The sequence below is a fragment of the Colias philodice genome, chromosome 7 (assembly GCF_061535455.1).
Source record: "Colias philodice isolate Cphi_HAF_F1 chromosome 7, ilColPhil1 Martin Lab GWU primary, whole genome shotgun sequence".
NCBI lineage: Eukaryota > Metazoa > Arthropoda > Insecta > Lepidoptera > Pieridae > Colias > Colias philodice.
In genome coordinates, this window is record NC_143092.1 from 10,950,713 (window position 1) to 10,967,751 (window position 17,039).

Consider the following 17,039-nt stretch of genomic DNA (forward strand, 5'->3'; position numbering starts at 1 on the left):
GAGTTAATTACTGTGAATCAATTATCTGTGATACCTTTACAGAAGGAACATCACACTTTTCACATTCACGAGGATAATATATACAGGAATCCCATAGGAGGATATGGTATAGGCTGGAGATTTGGAGGCCACGGCGCTGGGCACGGTTTTCATTATAGTTATGGATAGAAATAAATATTATATACGAATTTGCGTTTTATTTCAACCGTAGAGTATAAAGATTAGTAAGAAACCAAAAGGCTATGCGGGTTTTACCTTTGAACCCCTTTATGAGGATGTTTGTTTCCCGTTAGATGTTAAGCATCGTATACCAAATAATTTAAAGCACTGCCCTTATTCGTGATAATCACAAGCATACATCACATTTTTACATGCAAAATACTAGACATCTCTTATCATATAACATATGAATGGAGATAAGGCTGCTTGGTTACGAAATGTTATTGTCAATTTATTTTTATCAATAATATTTGAAGTGCACATTAAATTCAAGTTTATCACAACAACACTCATCAGTAATAAAACAATAAATAATTATTTATAGATGTAAGTTGTATTTTTCCAACTGCACTTGAAGGAGAGTAATGCTTTTCGTAGTCTGAACAGTTTTTTGTATTTTTACATTCATTAGATTCATCTTAAATATTATGAGAGTGATACTGATGTTAGTGTTATTATAATTTAATGACATAAGGCGGATTTTTATGTCCTTTCCCACTGATGTATATAAATAAAAAATAAAAATATACCTTCGGAAATTCCTAATTACTCATACATTACTATTACCACAGATAATTTAATACTATACTATTACCAACTGGTGTTTAAACGCAAGTGCATATACAGCCTTAATTTTGTTTAAACTACCGCGACCGTTATAAACCGGTACAAGAAGCCGCTATCACACTTGCGACTACAGTGAGACGCGACGCGTGTGAACATTATTTATTATAGTTATTAATTTAGTGTCTAACGAAACAGGTAAATTGATTATTATTAATTTCTATAAATAAATCGATAACTTGTATTAGTTTTTTACTAATTTGAAAACTTATTTTATGGTTAGGAACGATTTGATTTCTTGGTTTGTTTTTTACGATTTATTTAACTTATATAAAAAATATTAGATCAATAGAAAGATACTTCTATACCAAGAAATAGACTCTATTTTATTTTATTTATATTGTTAATCATATAATAAGGCTCTATATAGAGCTTTATTATCAATATTTGTATAAAAAAAATTACCATTAACTATCAAAATAGACGGAATGATTAAGCCAATGAACGACCAAAAGTAGTTTTCAATGTATTCTAATTTCTCCATCGGGAACAAAGGAAAGAAATATTGAAATTCATTAGATGGTGCAATTAATGACTCTTCGTGAGTTTCTTTACTCCCAATGCTCAGTTCGAAGCTTTGAATTATATCTTATAATAATTTATGTAAGTTTAATTGTATAAGTTGGTGCATTTGTATATTATAATCTACAAATGCACCAACTAAAATATATCTACGTAATATTGTTAAATAAACAATTTAAAAATCTGTAAAAGTAAAATCTAGTTTTCGTAACGGATGTTATTTAATTAGGTGTTTGTTTATACAAGAGAATTCATTCAATATAACTCAATTATTATCACAACAGTGCATTAAGGCCACCAATAATTGTGCAATAACTTACAAATGTAGGTACTACTTTTTCAAAATGCTCACTAAAACTAATAAAAAATGTAATAAACATGGAAAAATTTCTGGAATATTAAAAAAATACCTTCTAAATTAATAGAAATAGGTTATAATATTTCCCTTACATTTTAGTTAAAAAGCATCCCTTAGTCAACTCGAGGAAAATATTGGGACTCGGCTAAATGTACAAGTGTGATATATTGAAAGCTGTTTTACAGTAAAATTAAAGTTATAGTAGTAGCCCTGATGGCTAATCTTAATGCAGAGTATCCATCTGCGCAAAATTTACGAAAAATTGACACAGGGAGACCGCATCATTTCAATAATATAAATAAGATATATAGAGCTATAAAATATCTAGCTATTTTAATAATATGATGCGGTTTTTTTAATAGATAGAGTGATTGGAGAGGAAGGTTTGAGTATATAATTGTCATGATAAAAACATGACAATTTGCTTTGTTCATAAGCTCGATTAAATCTCTTTGCATCAAATGGATGGCCATAAAGTGTAAACATAAACAAAGTTTAATAAGAACCACAGATAACTAAATACATACTTACAATTCAATAAAATTACACATCTTCTTATATATAAAAACTAGCAATGCCCTGCGGTTTCACCCGCATAGATGCGATATCGTTACAGTGAAAAGTCTACTATAGGTCGGACTATAGGTTTAATTTTTAATCACATGAAAATCACCTTTACCCCGTCCCGCACTACACAATTTTCATGTTTGGAAAACCGCAGTCACACGTCAAAGTGCTACGGTAGATAGGTATATGTAACGTGTGACTGCGGTTTTCCAAACATGAAAATTTATCTCTACATAGTGGAATATTGCATACTTAAGAATAATATTGTATGACATTATTGTCAATTTACAACAAAGGCATCTTGGTAGAGTCTACTGTGTCCATTTACTTGCAACTACATTATCAACTTTGTTCAGTTCAGTATTCTGAAAATCTTGTTTTATACTTTTTCAGCGCTGTTTTTTGTCGTAGTTGGGTTTTAGTTTTTTTTTCTTTTTATTATTTGTACTATTTTGGTGTTGAAGTGTATTTGTGGCGCATAATATAACAAAAGTTAAATTGATTAACTAAAAACTAGGTAGTTGACATACGACATCTCTTTTGACTTATGTATCGGCGTATTGCGTTGATAGAATTTCACTTATCTCGATGACTTTTTTAATAATTTTAAGAGCGTTAAGGCGTCTGTTAAGCAAAATGGCTCACAGGAAGTGGCTCGGAGTACTGATATCTTATTTTTAATTGTATATTCTAAAACATATGTGAAAATCAGCCATGAGAAAATACGTGAAGTAAGTACTGTTTTTACGAGCCTTCATCACCTGATATCTGGAAAATAGCCCATTGACCAAGCTAGCGAGTATGCGTACGATTGTAGCACATACTAAAACTACCCAATCGTCCACATTTCATCCGTCAGAAAATATGTTAGGTCTGGCGGCCCTGGGATCTTGTACTATTAAGAGGACCTGGGAAGATTTCTTAATCTATCTAATTCTGCTAACGATCGACTGTCATGTGGATTTTTAAGCAATTTACTATGATCTAAGGCACTTATAAATAATCCCTCTATGGTTTTGACTCTACTGAGAGCGACATAGGCCTGTCCTTTAGCAAATAATGACTTCCCTAGATCCATAACTGCTTTATCTAGAGTACAACCTTGTAATTTATGTACAGTACAACCCCAAGAAAGAATAAGCGGGAGCATTTTACGCTGAATTTTCCCAGACCCCCTCAAGCCGTCAAACTCAGTGAGGCAAGGCTCGATTCTGATAAGTCCGTTAATATCTGCTTTTATGGATGCGTCGTCAAATTGTATGAGAACAGCGCTTGGCTGTTCTCCCTGTTCCAACTGATCGCGCCGAAGAGCAGGCCATTCGAAGGCCTTCACCACTCCCATCGCGCCGCTTACCAAACCCTGGTTTACATTCAAATTTCTACGAAGCATTACTCGGGAGCCGATACCGAGTTCGATGCTGTTTATTATACCCCCAGTCCTATTGGGGTCACTCGGTAAATGCTCAGGTTTCGGGGTCTGTCCGTATGTTTTCGATTCAGTGGATGTATCTATTGCTGTGATGGTGTACATTTTAGTAAGTAATGTTAAACCTGTTTCAACGTGGGATATATATGTACTATTTCATCATAATCGTTTGTTTCATTAGTTATTTTTCTTGTGTCTAACGTGGCCAGTTGTTCTAAGGTTAGTTTGCCTACTCTGATATTGTTCAAAAGATCAACGAAGGTGTTATCGTTGGCTTGGCGCATATTTTGGCTCAATTCACAGAAATCAAACATCCTCCACAAATGTGGTTCATGTACCAGATGATCCGGCTGCTTGAAGCAATACGCGCCCCCAAGTGTAGCAGCAACCGGGGGTAGCTGCATGAGATCACCAAAAGCTAGAACGTTAACACCTCCGAAGACACCGTCGTTCTGTTTAAGCTCTTGTAGTCTCAGGTGAATATTTCTTAGTGTAGAATAGGGCACCATTGAGACCTCGTCTATTATGACCCACTTTATATTTGTCCATTTATTTCTTTCCCTTTGCAGTCGATCTCCGGTCAGCGGTCTCAATGTAACTGTTTGGCCCTTTTCAATAGGCAATACAAATGTACTATGTAAAGTGCATCCTCCGACTAGTCGGGCAGCAACGCCGGTTGGTGCCGTGACTGTAACACTTGTATTTGAGGATAGTCTCCGAATTTGTTCAACTAGCAGTTTCAGAGTGAAACTTTTGCCGCTTCCAGCTCCGCCAGTAATGAACATTAGGAGTGTTCTTTGTTGGTCATTATTAGTATTTGTTCGTAATTTTTCAGTGACTTTGGCAAATAACTGCTTTTGATCGTGGTTTAAGGAATTGACTCCTCTCAAGAAATCCTCATCAGACATAGTGTTTACTACCACATTGTCTTCAAAATCATCTTCTTGAATAACAATGTCATGAAATGGTGGTTGTAATATCGACGTCTGATGATTCGTGGTGCTATCATTGGCACACAAGTCAGCTGCTTGTTCAGCAGCTAGGCGTCGAAGGGCATCTTGTATTTCGTTTTCCCAACGGGATAATAGCTCATTATCATACCTAGAATGAAGTGGTCTTAAACGATCACGTTTCGCCAAGAAAGCATCTTTAGCATTGTCGTACCCCTCTAACAGCTCACTTTCACTACGGAAAGGGCAATGCGTAACTAGTAAACTGTAATAATACGCTTCAGGGTCCGAGTCAGCAGTGTAATATCGAGTTCGTAGAACTGCTGGCCGTGATCGTTTCTTCATTCTACCCATTCTATTCAGCAAATTTATTATTGGTCCTTGGTTTTCAGATTCCTGCTCATAAGCGTCAGCATCTCCATCATCATCGTCTTGATACGTAATAGAACTTATCGGCTCATAATTGACGGCGAACTCACCGAGACTCAATTCTTCTAAGTTCCGTGGTCGACTTTCGTATCGTTCGAAAATATTTCTGCAAGGCTCAACTGTATCCGAATCAAAACGTAACATCCTGTACCTGAGCTCAGGCTTGCATGTGTTAACGAATGTTGACTTCCTGGAGCTGTCGCGTAACTTCAGGTGGCACAGCCTGTACGCACATTCTGGCGCTGACACTTGGCGATGGTTCAGCAAACAATTCTGAACAGCAAATATCTGCCGGCCAAAATTTCCTCCCCTTTCTCTTACTCTACAAAGAGCTTCTGCTATTGCGGCTTGCAAGTTCGCAGGTTCCGATTTCGCGATATATTTAGCGATGTAATACGCAACACCAAGAGCTGAAACCACAGGCTGTATGTCAATATTAGCACCCCACAATCGTAGTAGTGCTGCATTGTAATTGTTAATCATAGCTTCCTCCGAGCGTCTCTTTAATATATAAAATTTTCCACCATTTGAAGTAGCTTGGTTGTCGTCCAATATTACTGTTCCTTCTGAGATTCGTTTTGGAAACCCAAATCTACACGAATTTGGACTTTTATGACTGTAACATGTATGTGTGTGTCTGTGGGTTTGAAGTCTGGTGACGAGATCTTTTAATTCTGAATCATTTTCAGGTATTTTGCAGGTAATTATATTTTCAAGCAGATTAATTCCTTCTGGCGAATTGAAATCAGGCATATCTTTACACCAAACGATCATATGAACATGTGGAGATCCCCTTAATTGAAATTCAACCCGCCACCAGAAATCAACCAGTTCATGACCCAATATATAATTAGATTTGCTTTTTAATACTCGCATAAGAGCATTAAATCTGAACATAAACTGGCGCGACAGGGTTACTGGATACGATTCCACTAATCTTAGCTTTTCATCGTAAGTCAGATTGTCGATAGGATAATCAGGCCTACCATCTGCCACCAAGAGAGCTTTTAACATGTCCCGCCAATTCAAATCATTACATGATAATGTAAGATAGAAATGGGGTGGCCCTAAGTTTCTGACCATGGCCATTAGCTCTGTAAAAGCCCTGTGCCAGTAGGAAGAAGTTCCTCGAATGTTTCTCATACATAAATGTATATTTTGTATAAGATCGTCCGGCTGTATCCCATCTTGTCGAAGCCTTCCACATACAGATACATTCTGGCGTGCTCTTAACAATTCTACTGCAGACAGAGCATAAAATTATTCTATTGTTTGGAAGCGTTTGTCGCTTCCCATAACTCTAGTCTGGAAGTAGTCCAATGGAGTTATTTTATGTTCTCTTTCTTCATGAAATCCATTTTTTCCATCAGGGAAGAGTCTAACCCATGCTAATTCCTCAGCTCTTTTTTCTACAAGGAGGCTTATGGGAGGAGCTGTCTTTCTCCGAATATCATGAACTGGGAGGGGTGTATCGTTGCCTACAGGATTATTTATAACATCAGTTATATTGGGTATCTGGTAATCATTAGCCATCAACATTGTGACGTTGATTTGGCCATTATCGGTGAAGGAACTAGCAGTGATGTCATCGTTACCTTGATCATTAACGAAGTTGTGTTCGTTAACGGTGTTTTCATGTTGATGTATATGTATGTTTGATGGTGACATGTTGTTGACAGATACAGAGGTTATGCAATACTGGAGGTTTCTGCGTCCTCTTGTCAGAAGAACAACAGGTAGGTGCTCAGCGAGAGATTCAATAGTACTGAACACCATTAGCATTGCACAACCTCTAGATTTCGCGACAAATCCTTTAGGTCCCCGTGAATGGGAATCAAACAAGTAATACGTCGAATCATGTTTAATTACCGAGATTGATATCTCGGTTTCAGCGGTAATTATGCCTGCGTTCTTCTCGATAGTCAGGAAAAAGTGGCGTAGACCTTCTATTAAGCTCGAAAAATATCCTTCTAGCACTTCTACTGTTGGGTTAATTAGTCCTGTTGTACAATCTATATCAAAATCAAGGGTATAAGACATATTCGCGATGACTAACTCCGGAAGCAATTCTTCGGTGTTTAAATAATTCGGTTGGATTGGCAAGGTCCTTAGACACTGGGAGTAATATGCATCTCCAAATATTAACACCCGATCAATGTCCGATGCGTCCCATTGCGACAGATCTTTGGTGAAAGAATAAGCTATAGCAGCTGCTGCATTTGCAGTGCATTGTTTCCCCCTGCTGTCTAAAGAAAACATGTCACTTCCTTGATTAAAAGTCCCTCTAAGAATTTTGCGTTCTGAATTAATGACTTTAAAATGTTGATGTGGCTCTCGGTTGTGATTAACTGTTGTTGTCGGTATTTCAATTATATGTTCATCATTCATTGAATTTTGTAGGTGTTCAAAGTTAAGAGTAACGCCTCTATAGAGATGATTGTTGTTTACAAGCCAATTTAAAGCTACACGTAGGTTGTCTAGATTGACTCTATATTCCCTGACCCTATCAACATTTTCTAATGTTTCGATGACGACAGTGAGACCACACTGTTCAATTGCCAGTGGTAGTTGTTCCGTGATTTCTTCAATTTGTTGAGCAAACAACACAGCCTGCCCTTTAAACCCTTTTTGTCCGAAACGTCCCCCCAGTTTTATTATTTTAACAAACGGTACAATCCTCGATACAAGCCTTATTTCAACTTCAGATAAAGCTACTAATTGTTGAGGAGGTTCCGGAACCATCATTTTATTCCAGAAAGCCGTTGACGGAACTTTATTACGACTTATAGAATTGGCACATCGATTACAGGCCGTTATTCTTTCTGGAGTGTTAGGTGGGAAAAGATTATTAGATGTTATATTTTTTACTTGATTTTTGTACTGTGTTTTTTTACAAATATAACATGTTTTGTCCGATACTTCTGAAATAACCCTGTCAAACTCGTCCTTATCTGTTTCGAACAAAAGTCTGCGAGCTCGGTAGTTTCTAGATGTACGTATCTGCATGGATTGAAGTCGTATCTCTCTTGATGTTGGAGTTTCGTTAGCACGAATTTCTGAAGCATAATTGCTCATCGACTCAAGTCGTGATTGCCTAGTAGACGGGGATTCGAGATCACGCATTTCAGAGGCATGATTACTCATGTATTCAAGTCTCGATTGTCTAGATGAAGGAGACTCTTGATCACGCACTTGGGAGGCATGATTACTCATGTTTTCCAAACGTGATTGTCTAGTCGACGGAGACTCTTGATCACGCACTTGGGAGGCATGATTACTCATGTTTTCCAAACGTGATTGTCTAGTCAACGGAGACTCTTGATCACGCACTTGGGAGGCATGATTACTCATGTTTTCCAAACGTGATTGTCTAGTCGACGGAGACTCTTGATCACGCACTTGGGAGGCATGATTACTCATGTTTTCCAAACGTGATTGTCTAGTCGACGGAGACTCTTGATCACGCACTTGGGAGGCATGATTACTCATGTTTTCCAAACGTGATTGTCTAGTCGACGGAGACTCTTGATCACGCACTTGGGAGGCATGATTACTCATGTTTTCCAAACGTGATTGTCTAGTCGACGGAGACTCTTGATCACGCACTTGGGAGGCATGATTACTCATGTTTTCCAAACGTGATTGTCTAGTCGACGGAGACTCTTGATCACGCACTTGGGAGGCATGATTACTCATGTTTTCCAAACGTGATTGTCTAGTCGACGGAGACTCTTGATCACGCACTTGGGAGGCATGATTACTCATGTTTTCCAAACGTGATTGTCTAGTCGACGGAGACTCTTGATCACGCACTTGGGAGGCATGATTACTCATGTTTTCCAAACGTGATTGTCTAGTCGAAGGAGATTCTAGATTACGTACTTGAGAAGCATGATCTTTCATTGACTTGAGCCGAAGTTTTTTGGAAGTGGGAGTTTCCAAGCTTCGGATTTGGGAAGAATGTGTCTTTAACGAATAAAGTCGCTTTGATCGAGAATTTTGAGATTCTTGCGATCTTATCTGAGCAACGTAGTTTTTCGCTTTATGTAAACGTATGAGTTTTTTTTGAGAAGCTTCTTTCTCACGAAGAGTTTCAGCCCGTTTTTTAGCATTCAAACGATCTTCCAGTTTAGAGTGTACGGATTGTGTTTGCCTACGATTTTTCTGATAATCTTTGTCTTTTATTCTTCTAGATTCAGTAATATCTTGTGATTCATTTTTTCTCGTTTCAGAAATGCGTGAAGCTTTTTTTGTTTTCCTTGATAAAGCCATTTTTTATGAACAAAATTTTAACAGTATATATCAAAGTAGGATGGCTGTGGTTGCTTCCCTGCGTTACCGGGTACACAACAACACAACGAATAGGCAGATTTATGAACAAAATTTTAACAGTATATCGAAGTAGGATGGCTGTGGTTGCTTCCCTGCGTTACCGGGTACACAACGACACAACGAATAAGCAGATTTATGAACAAAATTTTAACAGTATATCGAAGTAGGATGGCTGTGGTTGCTTCCCTGCGTTACCGGGTACACAACGACACAACGAATAGGCAGATTTATGAACAAAATGTTAACAGTATATCGAAGTAGGATGGCTGTGGTTGCTTCCCTGCGTTACCGGGTACACAACGACACAACGAATAGGCAGATTTATGAACAAAATGTTAACAGTATATCGAAGTAGGATGGCTGTGGTTGCTTCCCTGCGTTACCGGGTACACAACGACACAACGAATAGGCAGATAAATTCACATAACAACATAAGCCCGAAGGCATATAGTGCAGAGGACATTTTTATGGGAGTTTTAGCCAGTTATCAAACTGTTTCCGCCTTCACCGCGTGGAGGTACTCCCAGCTTATGTCATTATCATTAGTTCATTATCTACACTAATATTATAAAGAGGAAAACTTTGTTTGTTTGATTGTAATGAATAGGCTCATAAACTACTGGACCGATTTTAAAAATTCTTTCACCATTCGAAAGCTACATTATCCACAAGTAATATAGGCTATATATCATCATGCTAAGACCAACAGGAGCGGAGTAATGCGGGTGAAACCGCGCGGCACAGCTAGTATATTCTATTAACGTTCACACTGCTCTACATTACATAATTGTCATAAAAGTTCCCGTGATCCGCGCTCTCTTTTGCTCATATTTCACATCATTAAAGCATTCTTGTAATTATGTACAAACATAAAATACTCGTGAAGCTCTTTCAAATGATACCAAACACGGTATATCTATTTTTTAATTTTATATTAACATAGAACTTTTTGTCCGCTAGAGGGCGCCATACTAAATTTGGTGACAAGCTTTATAGCTCATAAGTCCTAACCAACATTATTCTGATAAGTAGTAAAGAAGCTATGAACGAAAAGATGTGAATTATATGCAATCAGCCCATGAATACAGGTAAAGTCACAAGCAAATGCTAGTAATATGTATATATTCAAAATGTACAAGTAAAGCGCTTTCAAATGATACCAAACACGGCATATTTATCTCAACTTTATTTTTTTACTCTGTATGTTTTGTCCGCTAGAGGGCGCCACATTCGATTTTGTGAAACCCCATATAGCCTATAACCAGCGGACAATTAAGACGCTTCTAATGATATGTCATTTGTCGAATTCTGATAAGTAGTTTAGAAGTTACGAGGGAACAGATGAACATACATACATACATACATACATACATACATACATACATACATACATACATACATACATAGCCTGTCAAAATCATAACCCTCCTTTTGCTTTGCCGTAGTCGGGTAAAAATCATTGCTGATTGCACCAATTAGTCATAATATTATGTGCATGTAAGTCTAACTTACTCTAAATAAATAAATGGTACATTATAAACCATCTTCCCAAACTTACATTATCATTTAATTGTCATTAGAAAAACGTAGTAACGTAGAGTAGGTACTCAGAAACTCGCGCTTTACAAATTATATAGCACTATAGCTTTCCGCCCGCGGCTTTGGCTGCTTTGTCTAAAACCTAATAATATTACCTTCCTCTTGAATCACACTATCTATTAAAAAATCGCATCAAAATCCGTTGCGTAGTTTTAAAGTTAATAGGGAGATAGGAACAGAGAAAGCGTCTTTGTTTTATACTAGTTACGAAGTGATAAATTATAATAATAATTATAAATTATATGTAGTATTTCAGTATCAATTTCTAATTGTATTTGTAAACAAATTAGCATTAATGATTAATCACACAATGTGCGATAATTACAAGGAGATAAATATTATATTTACATCGTAAAGTACAGAATCAGCACAAGGTCAAATACTTTGAACCTTATCCGACAAGTGTTTTGTCAACTAGGTATAAGGTATTACAATGATATAAATTTAAACAACCAACACTTCTATCTATACTAGAATATTATAAAGCTGAAGAGTTTTTTTGTTTGAACGCGCTAATCTCAGGAACTACTGGCCCGATTTGAAAAATTATTTCGGTGTTAGATAGCCCTTTTATCGAGAAAGGCTATATATAGGATATATATTATCATCATTGACGACGCGGTTGGCGCAGTGGTAAAGTTACTGTCTACTGAGCCGACGGTCCCGGGTTCGATCCCCGGTCAGCTTACTGTGGGACTAGGTCGATTTGTGTAATAATGTCCTATAATATTTATTTATTATTTTTATTATTTATTTATCATGCCACAAACAGGAGCGGGGTACTGTAGATAAAACCGCGGAGCACAGCTAGTTACTGATAAAATTATTACTATTTTAACAGGTCGATGTACGAATAAAATAAAATAAATTATGTTTATGGACTCTACAAAACATTTTGGTATTGATTTCTCATTTCTGTTTTTTCACATGTAAGTAGGTTATTTATTTATTGAAACAGAATCATTATTAATTGTACTTACAGTAATAATACCAAAGCATGCATAGAATTTAGTAACAGTAGTAGTTATAAAATGCAATTGCAAAACCTTCAAAGTAATTTACTATGGTAACTCGTAAATCGTGAATAATCGCTCCTATTTGTTTCATTGTATTAATCTTTTGTTCAATAGAAGTTATTATATTGATTGTTTCAGTGTGCAGTGATTAAACTGTGGTCATATTCAACTTTAAGATGAGGTAAAACATTTAAATATATTTTTTTATATTGTAAATTTGTAACCATTGTAAAAGTTAAAACGAGTCGAATTGAATTTTTTTTTTATCTATAAAATATTTAATTTCGTATTGCACTAGTTACTAAGTTACTTCTAACCTACATGACAGTATTATAAATATAAAAAATCTTGTTTAAATAATAATTTATTTCAGGACACAACTAGCTGCATTCTTCCTTCTTATAAGCTACGTGCAATGCGCCCTGCCAAGAGGTAAATAACGTTTATACAAAATGGTGAAAAATAGAAAAGTTCAAAGTCGATTACGGAAACGAAAAATTATTTTTTAAGATCTCTCTGAACATGCTTGACAATTGTGAAATGCTTTAGTTTGAATGTAATAACATTTGATGCAGTTTTTAATTCACAAAATACAGCATCTTATTTGCAAATCTAATGTGTATTTTTATGATTTTGAGGAATAGAAACAATGATTAAAAGGTGGATTGAAATTTGAAGCTCGCCTGTATTTCTAAATCGTTATTTATTCAGAATTCATGAATTTTATCTTTTTCAAAAATATGTATGTACTTTGTACAATGTAGGTACTGTATATTAATGTTTAATTAGAACGCCAATCACCTGTCCAGGGTACGTGGTGAACAAATCCCTTTGTGCTGCATACCGGTTGGTGTATAACTCTAGAGCCTGGCCAGATGCCAACGAACACTGCAAGGATGAAGGGGGCCACCTCGCTGTTCCTAGATCTGAGGTAGACACATTTACAGTAGTCGGAACCCTACTAATCCTACTAAAATAAAGGCGAAAGTACTTTGTATGGATACAGTATGGATGTTTGTTACTCTTTCACGTAAAAACTACTGAACCGATTACAATGAAATTTAGCACACATATAGAGGGTAACTTGGATTAACACATAGCATAGGTTTTATCCCGGAAATCCCATGGGAACGGGAACTATGCGGGTTTTTCTTTGAGAACGCGGGCGAAGCCGCAGGCCGAAAGCTAGTGAGACCACAAGTCATAACCATAGATAAAACAGTATGCGTGTGTGTCGAAAAGCACAAGCTTAGCACAAGTAATTGTTTTTTTCTTTTTTTTTTTGGACAACATATTTGGCAATTAGCAGAGGATTTAAATTTTAAAGGAAGAGAAACATTTATTACTCTTTTATATACCTAGGTATTGTGCTATTGGCATAGTAGCTTTTAGAATTCATAAACGAATTTCTGGATAAAGCATCCGTGAGTAATCACGCTCAGACTATTGATGGGTGGCTACTTTGTGGTTACCATAGAGCCAACGCCGATTTCAAAGAGAAATATATGTATTAAAAAGAATTACTTACCTATAATAGACCTATATTACCTAAATGTATGTATGGGAGCAAAAATATGTTTTTGATTGTTTATCGTATCCTTGTATCCGTAATAAAAGTTCGATTAGTTTTGTAACTACATAGTTAGGTAGATACTATTGTTTCAAACAACTGTAATGTTATGTTTATTTATTTTATTTACTTAACCAAAACTTTTAATAGGGGATTGTGTTATGAGGGTATAGTATTAAGGATATTATTTATCATTAAAACTTAAAAGCCTATTAAAACAAGAGATTTTAATCCTACTAATATTAAAAATGCGAAAGTTTTTGTTTCTACTACACGCAAAAACTGCTGAACCGATTTTCATGAAATTTGGCACACACATTGAGGGTAACTTGGATTAACACATTTTTATCACGCAAATCCCACGGGAACGGGACCTATGCGGGTTTTTTCTTTGACTACGAAGGCGAAGCTGCAGGGGAAAAGCTAGTAGGTATTAATTAAAAAAAAATGTCAACATTACACGCATAGCTCGGCTAGGTACCTATGTCCTTACACTGCAATAAATATAGGCCAATAAAAATGAATTCATAAAACCAATACATTATTATTTACAGGAAGAATTCAAATTCCTACAGAAGTTAGTGCGAGCGATGCACTACCCCAGTGTAAGTGACACAGATAACAAACTGGTGGTGTGGCTCGGTATCACTAACATCGAGGATTACAAGATTTGGAAAAATTTATACGGTAAACATTATTATTTTATTAATAGGATCATAACACTAAAACTATTCATCGTGTTAATAGGATTGGAAAAACATAGGTAGGTATGATAAGAAAGATTGTTTTGTTGGGTCAAAAAGTTTATTTCTACTCTACCTAACGATTAGTAGGAGACACAGATTTAAGTTACTACGTACTAGAGTCTAATCTGTGGTAACTAATGGTAATATGCATGATGCTTTTCAATAAAAAAATAATATGGTCGCAGATATAATATAGTATCTAATTTATATGTAGGTATAACATAATTAATTGAATTTATAATAGGTATTTCTCAATTGTGTTCTCTAGTGTTTAAGAATATTTCAGTATCGTCATCATCATTTAAAAAAATCATGCAGCCTACTTTTTTTGCTTCGCCGTATTACATGAACCAATGTTATTTTGGCACATAATCTGTACACTGTAATAATAGATAATGATAATAAATCACATACAGATAATAAACGCGCGCCTGTCACATTTCCCGCCAAAACGCAAGTTGCCATATTTTATACAGATTATTTGCGAACTCCCTCGATAATTGAAAATGAGTTAATCATGGTCCATGGATAATGTGCGATTTATCGTAATTTCGTTTATTTTACACGCTTCGCTTGCTCTATATTTATTAACGATTTAATTGCCTTAAGTAACCTTGCATTAACAGACTCTACCATAAATATTTGATGAACATTTTCATATTTTTGCAGTTATGACTTTGTTAAGGTCTGATAAAAGCGCTTTGTTAAATCGGATTTAAATCAAAAATACTCTTTCAAATGCACTTAGCCTAAAATAAGAAGAATAAGCAAATAAAAACTTCAAAAGCCGAAACAAAAATGATCTAGAATTCATTTAAAGGCTTAGAACATTATGCTCTAAGTTTATAGGCGATCCCAACCTTCGCAAAAAAATAATACATAAAAGGTACAATACACATGAAAGTTTGTTCTTGTATGATGTAAGTAATTGAATTAAATAATTTAATTGGTGTAAATTCAACAGGTGAAGATATAACGACAACAGGATTTCACAAATGGGCCGGTGAAAATGGCCAGAGTTACAGGTAAATTTTGATTACATTTGGAGAATAATTTGATTATTTTTGTGACAATACTTGATTTAGTAAATGATTATTACTTATATCCTAAACATTAATAGTATTTAAAAATGCCAAAGTAAGCATTGAGGCGTGAAGCAGAGACAGACAGACAGAGGTCTGTCTGTCTCTGCTTCACGCCTCAACCACTGAACCGATTTTGATGAAATTTCTTACAGAGATAGCTTGAGATGGTTTTATCTAGGAAATCATAGATTGCATAATCATACGGTACCGCTACGAATACGTAATAAATTAATATAAGATCATAAACTATCTCTACATTAACAAATACAATAATTATTATAATAAAAACACACAGATACAAAATTAACGAAATATATTATTTTCCAGCGACGACCCCTCAGAACCCCACTGCGCTGCCATGGACCCCGCCAACCCCGGCCTCCGCGACTACTGGTGTCACCGCCGTCAACCCTACCTCTGCCAAATAGATCTACAAACTTAACAACTTGTTTCATTTGCCCCTTTAATCAAAAGCACTTCAAATGTTTCGTGAATTGACACATTGATTAGACGTCGCGTCTGAATCAATCTTGATTCTATCTTGTTCTAATAATTACAACCCTTTATTAAAAGATATTTCAAAAGCTATATTCTCGCTTTTATTATAATGAAATCGTGTTGTAATGTCTCTCTGTGGAAAACTATATTTCATAGTTACTAAATACTAAGTTTAATAAAATGTAAGGAAAGTGTAGTCACCTCCATTTGATGCGATAAACGATAGAATTACTTTGTAAGTTGCTTTTTACTAGTTAGGAAGACCTATAGTACCTACCTACTTGGAAAATAGATATTTACTTGTCTAAAATCTATAATTAAATATTGGGCCTATAACAAAAGTTAAACGTCTATTAAAGTTAGTAATGTAAATTACTTGTAAATTATTCAGCCAAAACTTAATGTACCTAACTCTGTTTTAGTTCTATCAAATATAACGCCCTCAATTAATAACAAGGGAGTGCCATTAATTCCACAAGGCACAAACAACGTAAATTACAACATACAATAACTTGTAAATGTATTCATTGAGTACTAAACGTAATACAGAATGAAAATAAACTCCTCCTAAGCTGATACAATACCGTAAAAGATTTAATTCACGAGCTGAAATGAGAATTATGCTAAAACTCCCATATAAACGACAGAGCCGTAAGGAACGAGCCAATAAAACTTCAAGAGATTTTCTTTCAACTTTTAATTCGCTCGTAATGCACGGAATACTTAGTACTTTTATCTGATTCAGATCTTGCCGGATTTTGAATGACTTGGTAAGAGTGGTACAACTAAATTATTTACTACGTTGGTTTTCATAGTGGATAGAGTGAAAATAAAAGTTAATAACGCTTTATACACCATCACTACATAGTATAAAACAGTCGCTTTCTCTGTCCCTATGTTCTATTAATAAATTGGCCAATTTTACAGGATAAAGGTTCTATATATTCGCCTAGTAGTGTGCTAAATTTCATGAAAATCGGTTCAGCAGTTTTTGCGTGCAGGAGTATCAAACAAATATACAAACTTTTGTATTTATAATATTAGTAGGATAGGAGGACTCTGTATTAAAAATTATATTTTTTAGTTAATTAACTAAAT

At 35.5% G+C, this 17,039-nt stretch overlaps 1 protein-coding gene across 1 annotated transcript; it reads left to right on the forward strand.

Annotated features, from left to right (window-relative positions):
- Positions 1-888: 888 nt before the first annotated feature.
- LOC149487355 (hemolymph lipopolysaccharide-binding protein-like) lies at positions 889-15,888 on the forward strand. Its single transcript, XM_089697616.1, has 7 exons — positions 889-981; positions 12,181-12,223; positions 12,416-12,474; positions 12,852-12,973; positions 14,167-14,299; positions 15,323-15,383; positions 15,771-15,888. Exons 2-7 carry the CDS (start codon positions 12,219-12,221, stop codon positions 15,883-15,885), a joined length of 495 nt encoding a protein of 164 aa, XP_089553742.1. The 5' UTR covers positions 889-981; positions 12,181-12,218; the 3' UTR covers positions 15,886-15,888.
- The last annotated feature ends 1,151 nt before the right edge of the window (positions 15,889-17,039 follow it).